The 19,760-nt window shown below is 50.7% G+C and overlaps 1 protein-coding gene across 1 annotated transcript in view; it reads left to right on the top strand.

The window, feature by feature from the left end:
- LOC141060004 (epoxide hydrolase 1-like) overlaps window positions 1-15,106 on the top strand; it is a 54,281-nt gene extending 39,175 nt beyond the window's left edge. The window contains exon 10 of the mRNA XM_073556247.1: window positions 14,659-15,106. Within this exon, the coding sequence (XP_073412348.1) occupies window positions 14,659-14,860 (202 nt within the window). The 3' untranslated portion in view covers window positions 14,861-15,106. The remainder of the gene's footprint in view (window positions 1-14,658) is intronic.
- Window positions 15,107-19,760: the final 4,654 nt, after the last annotated feature.

Raw genomic sequence — 19,760 nt, 5'->3', positions numbered from 1 at the left:
TTTTTTAAAATGTGGTGCCCAAAACTGGACACAATATTCCAGATGCGGTCTGACCAAAGAGGAGTAGAGGGAAATAATGACTTCACGTGATCTGGACTGTATGCTTCTGTTAATACATCCTAGAACTGCATTTGCCTTTTTTGCTGCTGCATCACACTGTTGACTCATATTCAGTCTGTGATCTATTAGTATACCCAAGTCTTTTTCACATGTGCTGTCACTTAGCCCTATTCCTCCCATTCTATATATGCTTTTTTCATTTTTATTGCCCAGATGTAGTACTTTGCATTTCTCCCTGTTAAAAACCATTCTGTTAGTTACTGCCCACTTCTCCAGTTTATTTAAATCTTTTTGAATCCTCTCTCTCTCTTCTCTAGTATTAGCTATCCCTCCTAGCTTTGTGTCATCAGCAAATTTAATCAGTTTACCCTCAATTCCTTCATCTAAATCGTTGATAAAGATGTTGAACAATACAGGGCCCAGGACAGAGCCCTGTGGTACCCCACTTGAGACATTCTTCCAACTGGATGTGCAGCCATTTACGACCACTCTTTGGGTCCGATCACTAAGCCAGCTATGAATCCACCTAACAGTTGCCTTGTCCATTCCATACTTAGTCATTTTTTCAATAAGGATTGTATGAGAGACTTTGTCAAATGCTTTGCTGAAGTCAAGATATACTATATCTACAGCATTTCCTTGATCCACCCAATCAGTGATACCGTCATAGAAGGAAATTAAGTTAGTCTGACATGACTTATTAGTTACAAACCCATGCTGACTCTGTTCAATCACTTCATTCTTATCCAGGTATTGACATACATGTTGTTTAATAATTTGTTCAAAGATCTTTCCTGGTATAGAAGTCAGACTCACCGGCCTATAGTTGCCTGGGTCCACCTTCTTCCCCTTTTTGAAGATAGGAACAACATTTGCTCTTCTCCAGTCTTCTGGCACTTCTCCTGTTCTCCAAGAATTTTCAAAGATTATGGAGAGGGGTTCAGAAATTTCTTCTGCTATCTCCTTCAGTACTCTGGGGTGTAATTCATCTGGACCTGGAGACTTGAATTCATTTAGGTTAGCTAAGTGTTTCCTCACTATCTTTCTGTTTATAGATATCCTGGATTCTTCTATTCCCTTAATAGGACAGTGAATAACAGTTGGTGTTACATTTCCTTTCTGAGAGAAAACAGATGCAAAATAGGAATTTAAAAGTTCAGCCTTCTCAACATCCTGTCTTACCATTTCATCATTTTCATCCTGTAAAAATCCTATAGCATCTTTGACTTTTCTTTTACTTTTGACATATCCCCAAAATCCTTTATTATTGCTTTTGACATCTCTTGCAAGCCTCAATTCATTTTCAGCTTTAGCTAATCTGATTTGTGCCCTGCAGATTCTGCAGACAGCATTATATTCTTCTTTAGATATGCCTCCCTCTTTCCATTTTATAAACATTTTTTTCTTCCTTTTTAGCATGTGCTTAAGTTCTGTGTTCACCCATCCTGATTTCCTTAAATGCTTCCTATTCTTCCCTCTTTTCGGAATTGTTAACAACTGTGCTTTGAGAATTTCATTTTTCAAGATTTCCCATCCTTCCTGGACATTTTTGTCTTTAAGGATATCCAGCCATTGGATCCCTCCAATTATCTTTCTGAATCCCTTAAAATCTGCCTTTCTGAAATCTAACCTTGACGTCTGAGTCTTCACAGGTCTTCCGCCTCTAGTTATCCAAAATTCTAAAATAGCATGGTCGCTACCTCCTAGGGTTCCAGCCACTTTTACCTCCTCAACCATTTCCTCCCTGTTTATAAGGATTAGATCCAAGGTAGCAGTTCCCCTTGTTTTCTCCCCTACCTTTTGGAAGATAAAGTTGTCAGCAAGAGAGGATAAGAATTTCCTTGACCTGTTAGTTTTGCCTGAGAGAGATTCCCAACAAATGTCTGGATAGTTGAAATCTCCCATGACAACTATGTCATATTTTTTGGAGAACTTGGCCATTTGATGCATAAAGAGTTCATCCATATCTTCAGCTTGCACAGGCGGCCTGTAGTAAATGCCTACAATGGTGTCCTTTCCATTGTTCTGTCCTTGTATTCTTACCCAAACAGTTTCCACAGAACTCCCAGTCTCTGAAGCTTCAATCTCTGTGCAGATATATGCGTTTCTAACATACAATGCAACACCCCCTCCTCGTTTATCAAGTCTGTTTCTTGCAAATAAGTTGTATCCTTCTAGTCTTGTATTCCAATCATGTGTATCGTCCCACCAAGTTTCAGTGATTCCAATGACATCATATTTCTTTTCCTGTGTTAGTAGTTCCAATTCTCCTTGTTTGTTGCCCATGCTTTGTGCATTAGTATAGAAACATTTTAGTTTGTGATTGGTTTCTCTTTCTCCAATGTTTTTATTAATTAGATTCTTTTGTCTTTGTTCTTCCTTTCCACTTCTATTAGCAGAGTTCTCAATAGCATTTGTCAGGTGTATGGCTTTTTCTGGTCTTTTGCTTCCCTTCCCATGTTGTTCTAGTTTAAAGCTCTCCTTACAAGTGTAGCAAGGCGACTTCCAAATACATGCTTTCCAGTCTTCGTAAGGTGCACCCCATCTCTAGCAAGTAGTCCATCGTATAAGTAGTTCACTCCGTGATCCAGAAATCCAAATCGTTGCTGACGGCACCATCGACGTAGCCAGTTGTTCACCTGCAGAATCTTATTCCACCTCCTTGTTCCATGGCCATCCACTGGGAGGATGGAAGAGAAGACCACCTGCGCTCCCAGTTCTTTCACTTTCTTGCCTAAGTCTTCAAAGTCTCTGCAGATGGTTTCCAGGTCGTTTCTTGCGGTGTCATTTGTCCCCACATGTAGTAGCAGGAATGGGTAGTCATCTGTAGGTCTGAAGAGTCCTGATATCCTGTCAGACACATCTTTAATTTTTGCACCTGGAAGACAGCACATTTCTCTTGAAGTTATATCCGGTCTGCAGATAGCGGCCTCTGTTCCTCTCAACAGGGAATCCCCCATGACCACCACTCTCCGTTTCTTCTTCACATCATTTTTCTTTCTCCATCCAGGAGGACTCTGAAGGCGTACAAGGTTGCTGTTTGGTGGCAAAGTCTTATCCTGATGTATTTCTTCATCATTTTCCTGCGTGAGAGCCTGGTACTGGTTTCTGAGCAGTATGGGTGCTGACTGCCTCCTGATCCTCCTGCTTCTCTGGGTCACATGTCTCCATTCCTCTGTTTCTTCAGGTGCACTTCGAATTTCTTCTCTTTCTGTAACATGAAGAGATAATTCTGCTCTGTCCAAGAACTCTTCACCTTCCTTAATGATCTTCAACGTAGCCAACCTCTCTTCGAGATTTTGCAACTTTTCCTCCAACAGGGACACAAGCTTGCATTTGTGGCATGTGAAGTTTGGCTTTTCCACTGGTAAGTCTGTGAACATGTTGCAAGAAATGCAGCTCACCAAATGGCTCCTGGCCTCTTCCATCTTGAGATTTCTTAAAAACGATGAAAGATGAGCCAAAATTCAGCTGCAACGGCCAAAACCCAGTGATCGTTGAGCTCGCGGAGACTCTTCACTTATCCCAGAAGGCACTGGGAATATGCAAATGATCCCCTCAAGACTCTTCCCCTGGTTTTCCGATTTCCTCTTTTCAGCTGCAACGGCCAAAACCCAGTGATCGTTGAGCTCGCGGAGACTCTTCACTTATCCCAGAAGGCACTGGGAATATGCAAATGATCTCCTCAAGACTCTTCCCCTGGTTTTCCGATTTCCTCTTTTCAGCTGCAACGGCCAAAACCCAGTGATCGTTGAGCTCGCGGAGACTCTTCACTTATCCCAGAAGGCACTGGGAATATGCAAATGATCTCCTCAAGACTCTTCCCCTCCAGGGCAGGGACGTTGCGGGGGGCCGTCAGGTCACTCCAGGACGACAGGTCATTATTCCATACCAGAGCTCGAGAGGGCTCATGTGACGTTTTTCGGAAAAGGACGTCCGAGAGTGGACCCTCTGGGTTGTGGATCTGGAGCCCCGGGGGTCGAGCGCTCAGGTGAAGACCGACCCCTATACAGGGATCGTTTGGGGCAAGACCACCGAGGACAGAACCGTGACAGCCGGTACCAGGAGGGGCGGCTCAAAGGACAAGAGGCGCCCGTAGGCAGGAGTACTGGACTGAGAGGTAAAGGACCTAACAGGACTACTGGATGGGTAGACAGACAGGGAGCAGGTACTAGAGGGGAGAGGACCGGGAGGAAGCACACAAGGGGGGTACCAGAAGGGAGAACAGAGCGGTCATGCAGGGTGAACGAACACTGGGAACAAGGATGCAGAGCGGGGGCTGGAAGCCAAGGGGAAGACAGACGGGAAACAGGCGGCACTATAGGAACCGGTAGGGGGCCAAAGCGCAGCGTGGCGAGCGCACAGCAACACTCAGGCGTCCTCTCAATAGAGAGCGCGCCAGAAATACCCTAGGGTCCGGAAGCGGGCTGTACGTGCCGCCCCCGGCGCCACCCCCCGTAGGCGGAAGAGGGGACGCTGGTGCGCGCGCGCGCCCTAAGGAAGGAGCGCGGTGCCATCACAGGAGGGGAGGCAGAGCGTGGGAGCGCGCCGCGGCGAGGACGCCGGTAGGAGGAGGTGGCGGCGGTCGCCGCTGGAGGAGGGGCGGGAGCGGGTGCAGCCGTGACCGCCGACATGACAGTACCCCCCTCTTTACATCCCCCCTTTCTGAGATTGGCCAGAAACTTTTTTACAATTAGAGGAGCGTTGATATTCTTTTGAGGCTCCCAAGACCTTTCCTCAGGACCAAATCCCTTCCACTCAATGAGAAAGAAAGTCTTCCCCCTGACTCTCTTCATGGCTAAAATATCTTTTACTTCAAAGATGTCATCCGACCCAATAGGTAAAGGAGGGGCAACGAAGACCGGTTGGAACCGATTCAGAACTACAGGTTTCAAGAGCGAGACATGAAAGGCGTTAGGGACCCGGAGTGAAGCCGGCAACCTCAGTTTGTAAGACACTTCATTGATGCGTTTTAGTACCTCGAAGGGACCGATGTAACGAGGACACAGCTTATAGGAAGGAACTTTCTGGCGGATGTGCTTGTTTGAGAGCCAGACCTTATCACCAGGGTGGTACGGGGGAAGGTCCCTCCGTCTCTTGTCTGCATGTCTTTTGATTCGGGCACTGGTCTTCACCAGAGCCTCTCTGGTCTCCTTCCAAATATTCGAAAATTCTGTGGCGAGGGCATCAGCTGCGGGAACTCCTGAAGAGGCGACCAAGGGTAGTGGAACACCAGGATTGCGACCAGAAACCACAAAGAACGGAGTTTTGGTGGTCGACTCACTGGGGTGGTTATTATGGGCGAATTCAGCCCAGGGTAGAAGAGAGACCCAATTATCCTGGTGGGCATTGGAGAAGTGGCGCAGGTAAGTCGTTAGGTCCTGGTTAATCCGTTCTACCTGCCCATTGGTCTGCGGGTGATAGGCGGAGGAGAAGTCGAGGGACGTACCCATAAGCTGACATAGAGCCCTCCAGAAGCGAGAAGTAAATTGGACCCCTCGATCAGACACAATCCGGAGGGGAAGACCATGCAACCTGAAGATCTGATGGATGAAGATCTCGGCCAACTTCGGAGCGGAGGGCAGCCCGGTCAGGGGGATAAAATGAGCCATCTTAGAGAAGCGGTCCGCCACGACTAAGATGGTGGTGCAACCAGCTGAGCAGGGCAAGTCGGTTATAAAGTCCATGGCAATTTGCTGCCAAGGGGCCTCCGGCACGGCAACGGATGGAGAAGACCGGAGGGCAAAGTTCTTGGAACCTTGTTCTGCGCACAGGTTGAGCAAGAGGCAACAAAATCTGCCACGTCTTGGCGAAGGGTGGCCCACCAGTAATAACGTGAGAGAAGCGATAGAGTCTTCTTGGACCCCACGTGCCCCACAACCTTGGAGGAGTGCCCCCAGCGCAACACCTCCAGACGTTTATTCTGAGGCACGAAGGTCTTGCCTGGTGGAGGAGTAGAAAAGTTCACCGGGGCCACGGTGATCACTTTGGCAGGCTCGATAATATACGAGGGGCTCTCGTCCTCTTCTGGCGACTGTAGAGATCTGGAAAGTGCATCTGCTTTGGTGTTCTTATTACCGGGCCGGAAGTGAAGCTGGAAGTCGAATCGAGAAAAATACAAGGCCCATCTGGCTTGTCTGGAATTGAGCCTTTGGGCGGACTGCAGATAGGCCAAATTCTTGTGGTCCGTGAAGATGGTAAAGGGGTGCACAGCCCCCTCGAGCAGGTACCACCACTCCTCCAGAGCCATCTTGATGGCCAGCAACTCCCGATCACCGATGGAGTAGTTGCACTCTGCTGGCGAGAAGGACTTGGAAAAGAACCCGCAGGGGACCAGACGTCCAGGGGGAACTCGCTGGGAGAGGACCGCCCCAGCTCCGGTGGAGGAGGCGTCCACTTCAAGAACAAAAGGCCTACTGGCCACCGGCCGATGTAGGACCGGTGCTGCTGCAAAGGAGCGTTTCAGCACCAGAAAGGCATCTTCCGCCTCGGAGGACCAGTGATCAGGCTTAGTTCCTTTGCGGGTCAAGGCTGAGATAGGTTTGGTCAACGAGGAAAAATGCGGCACGAACTGTCGGTAATAATTCGCGAATCCGAGGAAACGCTGGATGGCTTTGATTCCGACAGGACGGGGCCACTTGAGTACCGCCGAGAGTTTCTCGGGATCCATCTTCAGACTGGAATCTGTGATGATATGCCCCAAGAAGGGTAACGTGGTCTGCTCGAAGAGACATTTCTCAATCTTGGCGTAGAGGTGATTCTCCCGGAGACGGTGCAGGACCATGCGTACGCTTCTCCGATGGGAGGGAAGGTCAGGCGAGAAGATGAGGATACCGTCTAAATACACTATTACGCAAGTGTACAGAAGGTCCCGAAACACCTCATTAACGAACTCCTGGAAGACAGCTGGAGCATTGCAGAGACCAAACGGCATGACTAAATACTCATAATGACCATCACGGGTATTGAAGGCCGTCTTCCATTCGTCGCCTGCGCGAATCCGGATCAAATTGTAGGCTCCCCGCAGGTCCAGCTTCGTGAAGATTCGAGCCCCTCTCAGCCGGTCAAAGAGTTCTGGGATAAGCGGAAGTGGGTATCGATTCTTAACTGTAATATTGTTCAGGCCCCGGTAGTCGATACATGGTGTAAGAGATCCGTCTTTCTTCCGAACAAAGAAGAAGCCTGCACCAGCTGGGGACGAGGACTTTCGGATGAACCCCTTCGCCAAGTTCTCCCGGATGTATTCAGTCATAGCCGAGGTCTCTGCTGGAGATAGGGGATACGTCCTCCCCCTGGGCGGAGTGGCTCCAGGAAGCAAGTTGATAGGGCAGTCATAGGCCCGATGCGGAGGCAGAGACTCCGCTTCTTTTTTACTGAAAACGTCGGCGTACGCGTAGTACGGTGCGGGGAGACCCGTGAGATTGGTCGGCGTAGGCAGGAGACGAGGATGGCGGACGGATTGCAAACAACGAGTGTGGCAGGATTGACCCCAGCGGAGGATCTCCCCTGAGCGCCAGTCGACAACTGGCTCGTGCAGCCGAAGCCAGGGTAATCCAAGGAGGACAGCGTGAGACAATTTAGGCAGCACATAGAAGGCTATTTTTTCAAAATGAAGCGCTCCAATTTGTAAGTCCACTTCGGTCGTGATCCTGGTAACGAGCCCGGGAAGGGGTGTTCCATCGACGGAGGTGATAGCCCGTGGGTCTTTTAGGATAACCACCGGAATCTGAAGTTGGTCCACCTCTTCTGCACCTCAAAAACATTTCTAGAATTCGACCTTTTCTTACTTTTGACTCTGCAAAAACTCTTACTGTTTCTCTTATTCATTCTCATCTCGACTATTGTAACTCTCTTCTAATCGGTCTCCCTCTTACCAAACTCTCCCCTCTCCAATCTGTCTTGAATGCTGCAGCCAGGATCATATTCCTCACCAATCGTTACACCGATGCCTCTACCTTGTGCCAGTCATTACACTGGCTACCCATCCACTCCAGAATTCAGTATAAACTTATTACCCTCACCCACAAAGCCCTCCATGGCTCAGCACCACCCTACATCTCCTCCCTTGTTTCAGTATACCACCCTACCCGCGCCCTCCATTCTGCTGATGACCTGAGGTTAGTATCCTCAATAGTCAGAACCTCCCACTCCCGTCTCCAAGACTTTACACGTGCCACGCCAATTCTTTATAATGCACTTCCCAGGTCAATACGATTAGTCCCCAATCCCCACAACTTTAAGCGTGTCCTGAAAACGCATTTATTCAGACTGGCCTATCGCCTCAACACATTAACCTAATCTATCCCTGTGTGGCAGAGCCAAAAGTTTTACCATAACCAGGTTCCCAGCATCATTTTCCCACATGCTTTATGCAACCATTAGCCCTCTGTGTCCGTACTGTTACACACCTAACATTATGGCTGGTCCATACAATCAGGGCAACTGTTACCACCCACCTTTCGTGTCTACCTCTTTCCTCATAGACTGTAAGCTTGCGAGCAGGGCCCTCACTCCTCTTGGTATTTGTTATAATCTACTGTATATGATTATTGTTATGCTGTAATGTCTATTGTCTGTACAAATCCCCTCTGAAATGTAAAGTGCTGCGGAATATGTCGGCGCTATAAAAATAAAATTTTTTATTATTATTATTATTACCTCTTGCTGCCGGATGAAATTGCCAGCCGCACCCGAGTCCACATACGCCTCCACAGATCTGCGCTCCCGTCCTGAAATAATTAAGGCTGAAAGGGTAAGAGGCAGAGAGGAATTATGATCACCTAGGGAGACCTCTCTTACCTGACCTAGGTGGAGGCGTTTCCCGGCCTCTCAGGACAAGTGCGGATGAAATGATTAGCCCCACCACAGTACAGGCAGAGCCCGTTAGTCATCCTCTCTCTGCGACGCTGCTCAGTCAACCTGCCCCGATCAACCTGCATGGGCTCGGGGACGCTGCTAGTAGAGGGAGCAGCAGAGCGTGGAATGGGCGCTTGATATAGCCTGAAGGGTCTGCGTTCTCTAACCGATTCCCGCGAGCGCTCCAAAAAACGGAGGTCTATGCGCGTAGCCAGGGCTATAAGGTCCTCCAGAGAGGTGGGGGTATCCCGACCGGCTAGCTCGTCTTTAATCTTGCTGGAAAGGCCTCTCCAGAAGGCACCCACAAGTGCCTCATTATTCCATCCGAGTTCAGACGACAACGTCCGAAAACGGATGGCGTACTGCCCCACAGTAAGCGACCCTTGGCGGAGATTAAAGAGAGCTTCTGTGGTAGAAGCCAAGCGGCCGGGTTCGTCAAACACCCTACGAAATGTTTCCAGGAAGTTCTGGATATTCGCTACGACAGGATCATCCCTCTCCCAAAGAGGGTTCACCCAGGACAGGGCTTCTCCCTCGAGGTGGGATACTATGAACGCCACCTTGGCGCGATCCGTGGGATATTGTTGGGGCAACAGCTCGAAGTGCAGTCTGCACTGGTTTAAAAAGCCCCGACAAAGTTTAGGATCTCCACCATATCTGGGAGGCTTACCCAGGCGGGGGGGCGGGGAGGAGACGGCGTCCCTGTGAGGGTTAGAGACGACCGCAGCGGACTGCAAGGCAAGCAGTCGGTCATCGATGGACGCCATATACCCCAAAACGTGGGACTGGGCATCGCGCTGCTGCGCGAGCTCCTGCTGCAGGCTGGCTAGGAGGGGAGCATGCCCGGGGTCAGAGGTCTGCATAGCGGACAAACGGGTGTCCATGGACTTCATAAAAGCCATGATTCGGGCCTGATTTTCACGCAGGAACAACAGTTCCTTCTGCGTGGCAGCCGTGGCACCGGCGGTGGCCTGAGTGTACTGTGACGTTTTTCGGAAAAGGACGTCCGAGAGTGGACCCTCTGGGTCGCGGATCTGGAGCCCCGGGGGTCGAGCGCTCAGGTGAAGACCGACCCCTATACAGGGATCGTTTGGGGCAAGACCACCGAGGACAGAACCGCGACAGCCGGTACCAGGAGGGGCGGCTCAAAGGACAAGAGGCGCCCGTAGGCAGGAGTACTGGACTGAGAGGTAAAGGACCTAACAGGACTACTGGATGGGTAGACAGACAGGGAGCAGGTACTAGAGGGGAGAGGACCGGGAGGAAGCACACAAGGGGGGTACCAGAAGGGAGAACAGAGCAGTCATGCAGGGTGAACGAACACTGGGAACAAGGATGCAGAGCGGGGGCTGGAAGCCAAGGGGAAGACAGACGGGAAACAGGCGGCACTATAGGAACCGGTAGGGGGCCAAAGCGCAGCGTGGCGAGCGCACAGCAACACTCAGGCGTCCTCTCAATAGAGAGCGCGCCAGAAATACCCTAGGGTCCGGAAGCGGGCGGTACGTGCCGCCCCCGGCGCCACCCCCCGTAGGCGGAAGAGGGGACGCTGGTGCGCGCGCGCGCGCCCTAAGGAAGGAGCGCGGTGCCGTCACAGGAGGGGAGGCAGAGCGTGGGAGCGCGCCGCGGCGAGGACGCCGGTAGGAGGAGGTGGCGGCGGTCGCCGCTGGAGGAGGGGCGGGAGCGGGTGCAGCCGTGACCGCCGACATGACAGCTCAGAGGTTTTATTCCAATCTCTTCACAGTCCCCGAAAGGGACGGGACAGTCAGGACGATTTTGAACCTGAGGCTCCTGAACAAGTTCATCAGGGTCACACATTTCAGGATGGAATAGCTTCGTTCGGTTATATCGGGCATGGTGCAGAGAGAATACATAGCCTAAGTCGGTTTTTAGGATGTCTACCTGCATAGGCGTGAGGGCCGTCTTACACTCTCGGGGCATAGTCGTCTTGCATACTTAGACGACCTCTAGGTGAAGGGTCCCTCTTTTTGAGCAGGCAAGGAGAATGTCAGCATTACGCTAAGATACGCTATTCCGCTTAGGATGGTTGGTCAACAGGGAAAGGTCATCCCTTGTCCCAACCCACAGGATTTTCTTCCTAGGAATGATCTTCGATACCTCCCGAGGGTTGGTGAGTCTCCCTCAAAACAGAGCCGTACCGCTCCAGCAGGGAGTCCAGAAGCTCCAGCAGCCAGTTCCTCACTCCATTCGTTTCGGGATGAGGATGCTGGGGAAGATGGTGGCAGCAAAGAGAGTGATTCCGTTTGCCCAGTTTCCTTCCTTCACCCGCTACAGCAGGCTCTCTTGTTAGATTGGGATAAGAATCCATTTGCCCTCGATCAGCGGTGCCAGCTATCCTCTCAGCTCAGATAGTCACTGGAGTGGTGGACGGTCAGATCTTCGCTTCTTCAGGGTAAACCTTTTTCCCCAGAGCACTGGCTAGTGGTCACAACAGATGCCAGCCTCCTGGGCCTGGGGAGCAATGTTTCATTACCACAGGACTCGGGGCCAATGGTCGCGACAGGAGGCACGCCTCCAGGTCAGCTTGTTGGAGATACGTATAGTCCGGCGGACGCTGCAGTATTTTCGGCACTTCCTAGCCGAACCACCCGTTTGGAGTCAGTCAGTCAATGCCACAGTAGTGGCTTACGTAAATCATTAAAGGGGCACGCGCAGCAGGACAACCATGCGTGAGACGGGACACGTCCGGCAGTGAGCCGAGAACATCCAGCGGTATTTTTGGCGGGCCACGTCCCAGGGGTAGAGAATTGGGCAGTCTACTTCCTCAGCCGACAGGAGGTCGTGGCTGGGGAGGGGCCCGGCACCCTGAGGTTGTTCAGCATATTTGCAACGATGGGGGACACCAGATGTAGATCTGATGGCGTCCAAAATGATCGCCAAGGTGCCCGTGTTCGTTGCTCGGGCACGGGTCCCACGAGTGTTCGGGGTGGAGGCGTTGGTTCTACCAGGGGACCAGTTTCGCCTTTCCATACCTGTTTCCTCCGTTACCATCGCTTCCAGGAGTTATCAGAAAGATCAAGGTAGAAGGGGTACCAGTAGAGCTGCTGGCACCAGATGGGCCCTGACGGGCATGCTATGCAGATCCGATACAGCGGCTCACCGACATCCAGAGGCGATTGCCGCAGTGTGCGGATCGGCTGTCCCAAGGACCGATCTGCCACCCGAACTTGGGGGGGCCCTGGGTTACATGGCATGGCCGTTGAATCTTGGATTCTAGCTCAAGCGGGGTTTTCACCACGAGGTGGGCGCTACAATGGTTAGTGCTAGGAAGCATACCTCGGCGAGAGTCTATCGTTACTCCTGAAAGTTGTTCTTTGCTTAGGGTCGAGAGCATGGTCTTTCGCCCCGGACATTCTCTATTCCTGGCATCTTGGCCTCTCTCCAGTTGGGCCTAGATGCAGGATTACCCCGAGCTCTCTTAGAAGTCGGATATCGGCATTATCATTCCTATCCGAGTGTAGAATGGCTACTAATATGCAGGTAAAGGCTTTCATCCAGGGAGTCTCTCATCTAGTACCTCCCTATAAGGCGCCAATGGGCACCGGGGACCTTATCCTAGTCCTGAGTGTTCTGCAGGAAGCTCCCTTTGAGCCGCTACAGGTCTTTCCTTTACCATTTCGTTGTGGAAGGGGGTATTTTTGGTAGCCGTCACCCCAGTTAGGCGATTGTTGGAGTTGGCGGCGCTGTCGTGCAGAGCACCGTTCCTCGCTTTCCGCAAGATATGGTGGTGCTTAAGTCAGCTCCCCCCTTTTTTCTTCCAAAGAGGTGTCCTCATTCCATATCAAGGAGGATATTGTCTTGCGCTCGTCCTGTCAGGTATCAGTGCATCGCATGGAAGAAGCGCTGCACACGTTTGGCCTGGTAAGAGCTCTCCGGAGGTACGTGTCAAGGACAGCACCCTTGCGCCAGACGGATGCGCCGTTCGTGCTCCCTGAAGGGCCCAGGAAGGGACTCGCTGCCTCAAAAATCGACCATAGCTAGAGGGATCCATTTAACTATTCAAGAGGCCTATCGCATCAGAGGGGCGCTGGTTCCATCAGGGATCAAAGCGCATTTTACTCAGGCAGTGGGCGCCTCCTGGGCGCTTCGGCGGCGGAGCAGGTATGCAAAGCAGCAACCTGGTCCAGCCTGTACACATTTACTAGATGTTACATTGTCCATACTCAGGCTTCGGTGGATGCGAACCTGGGTAGAAGGATTCTCCAAGCAGCGGTAACGCACCTTTTAAACAAGGGGTGCATGGAGCTTGGATAGGTGAGTCAATCTCCCACCCAGGGACTGCTTTAGGACGTCCCACAGTACCTGTGTCCCCCAATGAGACGAAGGAGAAACATGGATTTTTGTGAGTACTCGCCTTTTCTCCGAGACGCTCATTGGGGGACACAGCACCCACCCTGTTAGCCTGTTGGCTCTTGTTTATTTGATTAATGTGTATGTTGTGGTGAAGGTCAGGGTGGTCCTTTGCCAGACATATTGTTTAGTGCATTAAGGTTAATGGTTATTGCTCTCCTACTGCTTTTGCAGTAAACTAGAAAAAAATAGTCTGGAGAGATCCAGACTGTGTGTGCCTCCATAGGACACTAAGCAAAAAACTGGTTTCCGCCCGCAATCGGGGCGAGGGTGTATGCGGCGGGGGAGGAGCTAACCTTGTGTTGTATTGCCTAGTGTCAGCCTCCAGATGGCAGTAGCATACACCCACAGTACCTGTGTCCCCCAATGAGCGTCTCGGAGAAAAGGATTTTACGGTGAGTACTCACAAAAATCCATGTTTCACAACAGATATTTCAACACCAGAGATATTCCACACAGATTTAAATAAATTGGTCAAGTAATGTGAAGTAATCTTGTACTATTTATTCGAGTGCCTTTTGATAAACAACATTTTTAGTTTTTCCTTCAGGTGCAAAGACGCCATGGCAACCATTGTGACATCATAATGAGGGGCGGGGCTTGACACGCATACACTTTTTCCCCAGTATGTAGATAGGGGAAAAATTGTTTGGTGAATTGGAATGCGCAGGGTTAAAATTTCGCCTCACAACATAGCTTAGGACACTCTCGGGGTCCAGACGTGTGACCGTGACAAATTTTGTGGCTGTAGCTGCGATACTGGCTGTACATATATAATTATATACAGGAGATGCCCAGGTTATACCAGCTGTACATATATAATTATATACAGGAGATGCCCAGGTTATACCGGCTGTACATATATAATTATATACAGGAGATGCCCAGGTTATACCGGCTGTACATATATAATTATATACAGGAGATGCCCAGGTTATACCGGCTGTACATATATAATTATATACAGGAGATGCCCAGGTTATACCGGCTGTACATATATAATTATATACAGGAGAGGCCCAGGTTATACCGGCTGTACATATATAATTATATACAGGAGATGCCCAGGTTATACCGGCTGTACATATATAATTATATACAGGAGATGCCCAGGTTATACCGGCTGTACATATATAATTATATACAGGAGAGGCCCAGGTTATACCGGCTGTACATATATAATTATATACAGGAGATGCCCAGGTTATACCGGCTGTACATATATAATTATATACAGGAGATGCCCAGGTTATACCGGCTGTACATATATAATTATATACAGGAGAGGCCCAGGTTATACCAGCTGTACATATATAATTATATACAGGTTATACCAGCTGTACATATATAAAGATATATCTGTCTGTATTTTAGGACCCCCGTGTACGTTCCCACCGGTATCGCTGCTTTTCCCAATGAGGTCGCTCACGCTCCCAGGGTATTGGCTAAAGATAAGTACCGGAACATTGTGACTTACACCTTCATGCCGCGTGGAGGACATTTTGCCGCTTTCGAGGAGCCTGAACTTCTCGCCCGTGACATCCAGAAGTTTGTATCCACAGTGGAGAAGAAATAAAACCTCCGACCTCCATCCTCCGCCCTCAGTCCTCCACCCTCCGCCCTCAGTCCTCCACCCTCCGCCCTCAGTCCTCCACCCTCCGCCCTCAGTCCTCCACCCTCCGCCCTCAGTCCTCCACCCTCCGCCCTCAGTCCTCCACCCACCGCCCTCAGTCCTCCACCCACCTCCCTCAGTCCTCCATCCTCCGCCCTCAGTCCTCCGCAGAAGCCGTTTTTATATTAATAAAGTTTCCAGTTGATTTCCGCTCTGTCTCCTGTGCTGAGCTCGGGGAGGTCGCCGGCCACTCTGGGGGCCCAGTGTGTAATGTGTACCCGGGCACCCACCTACCACTCGCCATTTATCCGGAGGTCCGCTTAGGTCGTCTGTGATGTACAATGTCTGTGAGGTATGGGGTTTTGTCCACAAAATATGATGTTTTCTGTTGTAACTTTCCAGAAAGATCCGGCAGATATGACAATCCAGGCTGCTAGCTCTGCAGCTTCATCCCTCCTCCCTTCACACACAGACAGAGCAGTGCCACCCCCCCTCCTCTACAGCCTGTGTTCGCACTAGTAATAGGAGACCCCCCTGCTGTTACAACCATTTGTTTCCTTCTCTCCTCTTCAGAGCGGGAAAAACTTCTTTGTTTGAAACGAATAAAACTATGAGAGACTATACCATAAGAACCAAATACCCTAGAGATATGAAAATCACATTTTTGTAATCCGGGCGGTCACAGCGTCGCTGCCGTGGTTCTGGCGAAGCGTAATCCTTTCAGAACCTGAGATATGTGTTCCAGCTAAACGGTGTATCAGAACTACTGCATATTTGGTCTTGAATTATTGTACTCAACAAATCACAACCAATGATGCCCTATATATGTCTGTGCGGGCTGCCCCCACGGAGTTATGATTAGTATAAGTTTTCTAGTGTAATTCTAAATCCAAAAGGGAGAGGTGGGATTAACCCAGCATGCATCTCTCCGTGATGTCACATAGCAAGTCTATAAAGCATTTCCTGGACAAAACCAGGGCAGAACAACTCAAGTCGTCGTGCTAGAAAGACCCAGATGAGCGGAGAAGTGCAGCTCCGCCTCCACCCACCTTAGCCGCATGGTCTGCCTAAGGAACAATATGGAACTGTGAGTGTACTCTCTTTGTTTTCTCCACTTTTATTTTATACCTGTACTGTACATATTTTATGTCTCAATTTTATAGCAACTTTTATCTGTAATCACTGTCCTCTTTCGGAAAATAAATGAAATAATTATTTAGATCTGTCTCTATGCTCTAAGACTCTAACTATACGCCTTTGATAGATAATCGCTACTAATTCAAGGGGTTTGCCATGGACCCTCTTAATTTAACACTGTGAATTAAGTAACCGTGACTGGTGGCAGCGCGTTGTGCACGGCTATTGCGGCTTGCTGGCAGTCTAGAAGGGTCTTATATAGCTGAATAAGGGTCTGCGGCACCAGCATTCATAATTCCCTTACTGCAGAAGCCTAATTGCCGGTTCACAACAGGCAGCCCGTCCGGCGACCAATTATCCTAGGTGCAGTTCCCTGACTGACCTGAGGGTAAGGGGGCGCCGGAGAGCTGCAAGTTCCAAAGTGGAACTGAGAAAGTGGGATATACATAAATCCCCGCAGTACTTGGAAGATTGATAGCAGTGGTGGGGCATCCAAATTAAACTCCCCCTGCGGCAAATTGTAGAGCGAGATTAGCTTGCTGGATATTTTTGGTCACATGGTGCCAGTGTTGGGATAACTAAGATAAGCCCCACTGCGCCTGTGATAGCCGTGTGCCGGCATTGTGTCACGCCCCTCCGTCCGCTGATACACCGGTGTCAGTGGTGGGATTGTGACATAGTGGTGACACAGGGTCCGCTGTCCGTCGCGTTTTGGTGGCAGCGGGACCCCCGTTAGTGTCGCCCGTAAGTGGACGAACGGCGGTGGGCTGTTCGTCACATATTGGTGGCAGAGCGGTGGGATAATCCTAGAGCATTAGTGATTTGGTTTGAGCAATCATTCCTCTCACTAAAGACCTGCACGGTTCCTGCGGGAATCCTGCATCATAGGTTTTGGAGAACAGACTCAGTGGTTACTAGTCCTGAGACATTAGTGTGTACTTGCAAGTATTCCCTCCCTTTTTCTCCGTTTTTCTTTTCTGTCTTTTATTTGGCAACCATGGCTACGATGGGAGCAGAGTGGTATAAGCAGCATAACAAGGCATCTCTTATTGCCCTCTGCGGGGTGTGGCGGATCGACACCACGAACAAAAACAAAGCCCAAATGATCGCGGCTCTGGTGCAACGGGAAAACGACCAGAGCCCAGCGAACGCAGAAGCGGGCTCAAGTGGCAATGGGGCTGCAGCAGAGGCTCCACTCATGAGCGCTGGCCCCACATTCAACCATAACGGGGTGGACCCCTATCTGCAAATGGCCTTGGACGAACTCCCCGCCGAAGACAGTGATGGGCGAGTGAGGCTGATCCAGCAAGCTCGAGAGAGAGCAGAGCAGCGAGCCGAGCACCAAGCTGAGGCTGAGAGAGCCGAGCGCCAGGCGCAGAGGGCCCATGAACTGGAGGTACTCCAGCGGGGTGGGAATGCCCCCACAGCCCGAAGCCGTGAGCCCAGCAGCGTCCAGACTCCTAAACCCCGGCCAGAGCATTTTCCCGTGATGGAAAAGGACGGGGACTTGGACACGTTCCTGCGAGCCTTTGAGAAAGCCTGCAGACAGTACCAGCCGCCTAGAGACCAATGGGCAAGGTACTTGACCCCAGGGCTAAAAGGCAAAGCCCTGGAGGCATTTGCTTCTCTTCCGCCAGAAGCCGATGACGACTATGTCGCCATAAAGCAGGCGCTGATCGCCAAATACCGGCTGACACCTGAGGTATACCGAAAGAAGTTCCGGCACCTCCAACGTGGCCCACATGATAGCTACAGTGATGTGGTGCAAGGACTCAGGACCCACTTTGACCAGTGGATCCATGGACTGTCCGTTGAAACCTTTGAGCAGCTACGGGACCTGATGATCAAAGACCAGTTCCTGCATCTCTGCCCAGCTGAGGTCCGACAGTTCATCCTGGACCGTGAACCAACGAACGCGGACAAAGCGGCGCAGATCGCCGACAACCACGAGGCCAACCGGAAGCCCGAGACGCGGAGGCCAGTCGCCACCAGCTGGAAAGGGGGTAAGCCAGCAACCAACCTGTCATGTCGGACACTGTTCACACCAGGGTGTCCGGCAGACAGCGGTAATACCCTGTTGGGTATTCTGTTCCAGTCGGGATAGGGTTAACTAGGTTGTCATGCTGGCTGAGGGCTGGGCCACGCCCTTGGTCTTTAAATAGTTCGTCCTGACTATGGGCGTCGCCGACTATAGCTTTAGCCTAGTGCTAGCAATACCGGTCAGCAGTGGTGGTGTTGGAGCGTCTGATATCTGGTGCAGTATATCCCTCAGTGGTTCTTTCTCCAATCTGTTATACATATATTTGGTTGCCCTTGCACATTATTGTATTCCCTTGTGTATTAACTGTGTGGTGTTTCTTTTACCCCTGTCCATACGTATTTGTGGGGTCTGGTGTCTGGTCCCCTCACTGGGTGGAGGGTGGTGGGTTCAGCTTAGGGCTGGACAGGAGACAGGGACAGGGTGGAGGCTCAGGCAGGCACACCTTCAGTGTAAACCCTGGGTAGAGGGACAGACAGGGTTCCCCTAGTCTGAGGGACATCGCAGGGGTCCCGGGGTTTTTGCCTAAAGTAACCTAGGCATACCATGACATTATAGTCGACCCAAATAATAAAGTGAGAGAAAAAAAAAAAAAGGTATAGATAGGGAATATAGGGGTTACTTACTATGGATCCTATACTTTCCCTAACCAAGCAGCTGGAGGCTCTATCCATACAGGTCACTGAACTCAGGGGGGCGGTCCAGCAACAAGGCCTGTCAGCTCCTGCAGTACCTGCTGAGGCTGCAGCCAGGGCAGCTGAGCCCAAGTTTCCCCTTCCTGAACGATTTGCTGGTGATCGTGGTAAGTTCACGGTGTTTCGTGAATCATGCAAATTGTATTTCCGTATGCGTCCACATTCCTCAGGTAATGAGGCTCAACGCGTGGGCTTGGTGATTTCTTTGCTGAGTGGTGACCCACAGGCCTGGGCCTTTTCACTCCCTTCAGACTCACCGGCATTTGAATCTGTAGATTTTTTTTTCTCTGCTCTGGGTTTGATCTATGACGATCCGGATAGATTAAACTTAGCAGAGTCTAAGATACGCTCACTGCTACAGGGTGATCGACCAGCTGAGGATTACTGCACGGAATTCCGGCGCTGGGCGGTGGACACGCAGTGGAATGACCCTGCGCTTAGAAGTCAATTTTTGCATGGGGTTTCTGGAAGGGTTAAACAGACTCTCCTAATGTACGAGACTCCCGCCTCTCTGGAGGCTGCGATGGCACTTGTAGTACGCATAGACCGACGTCTCCGTCAGGGGGCGCTGGTTTCGTTGCCTCCGGGAGGTGGGGGAGTGGTCGGTGAGGTTGCCGCGGGTGAATCCGTGGAACCCATGCAGATCGCTGGTATAGCACAGTCACCGAGTAACAAGCCTAAACGTCCTTGGCACAGAAGGCAGGGGCTCTGTTTTTTTTGTGGCAAAGGAGGACATTTTATTAACGCTTGCCCCCTGGTACCTAAGAAGGGCGCGCCGGCGGAAACTGATAGGCTCAGAGGGTTTGGAGGAGTCTAGTCTGAGCCTTTGTGTATCCTCCGTCATGGTTTCCCAGTGTATGCTCCCTGCTAGGGTGGTACTTGGGGGGCAAATGCTCTCTATTACAGTATTTATTGATAGTGGCTCAGCTGCCAATCTCATTGATGAGAGGTTCGCGCATACAGCGGGATTTCCGGTGGAGAAATTGCCCAACCC

The sequence above is a fragment of the Dendrobates tinctorius genome, unplaced genomic scaffold (genome assembly GCF_039654945.1).
Source record: "Dendrobates tinctorius isolate UK_male_01 unplaced genomic scaffold, ASM3965494v1 ptg000232l, whole genome shotgun sequence".
NCBI classification, from domain to species: Eukaryota; Metazoa; Chordata; class Amphibia; order Anura; family Dendrobatidae; genus Dendrobates; species Dendrobates tinctorius.
This window is presented reverse-complemented; position numbering and strand designations above follow the sequence as displayed.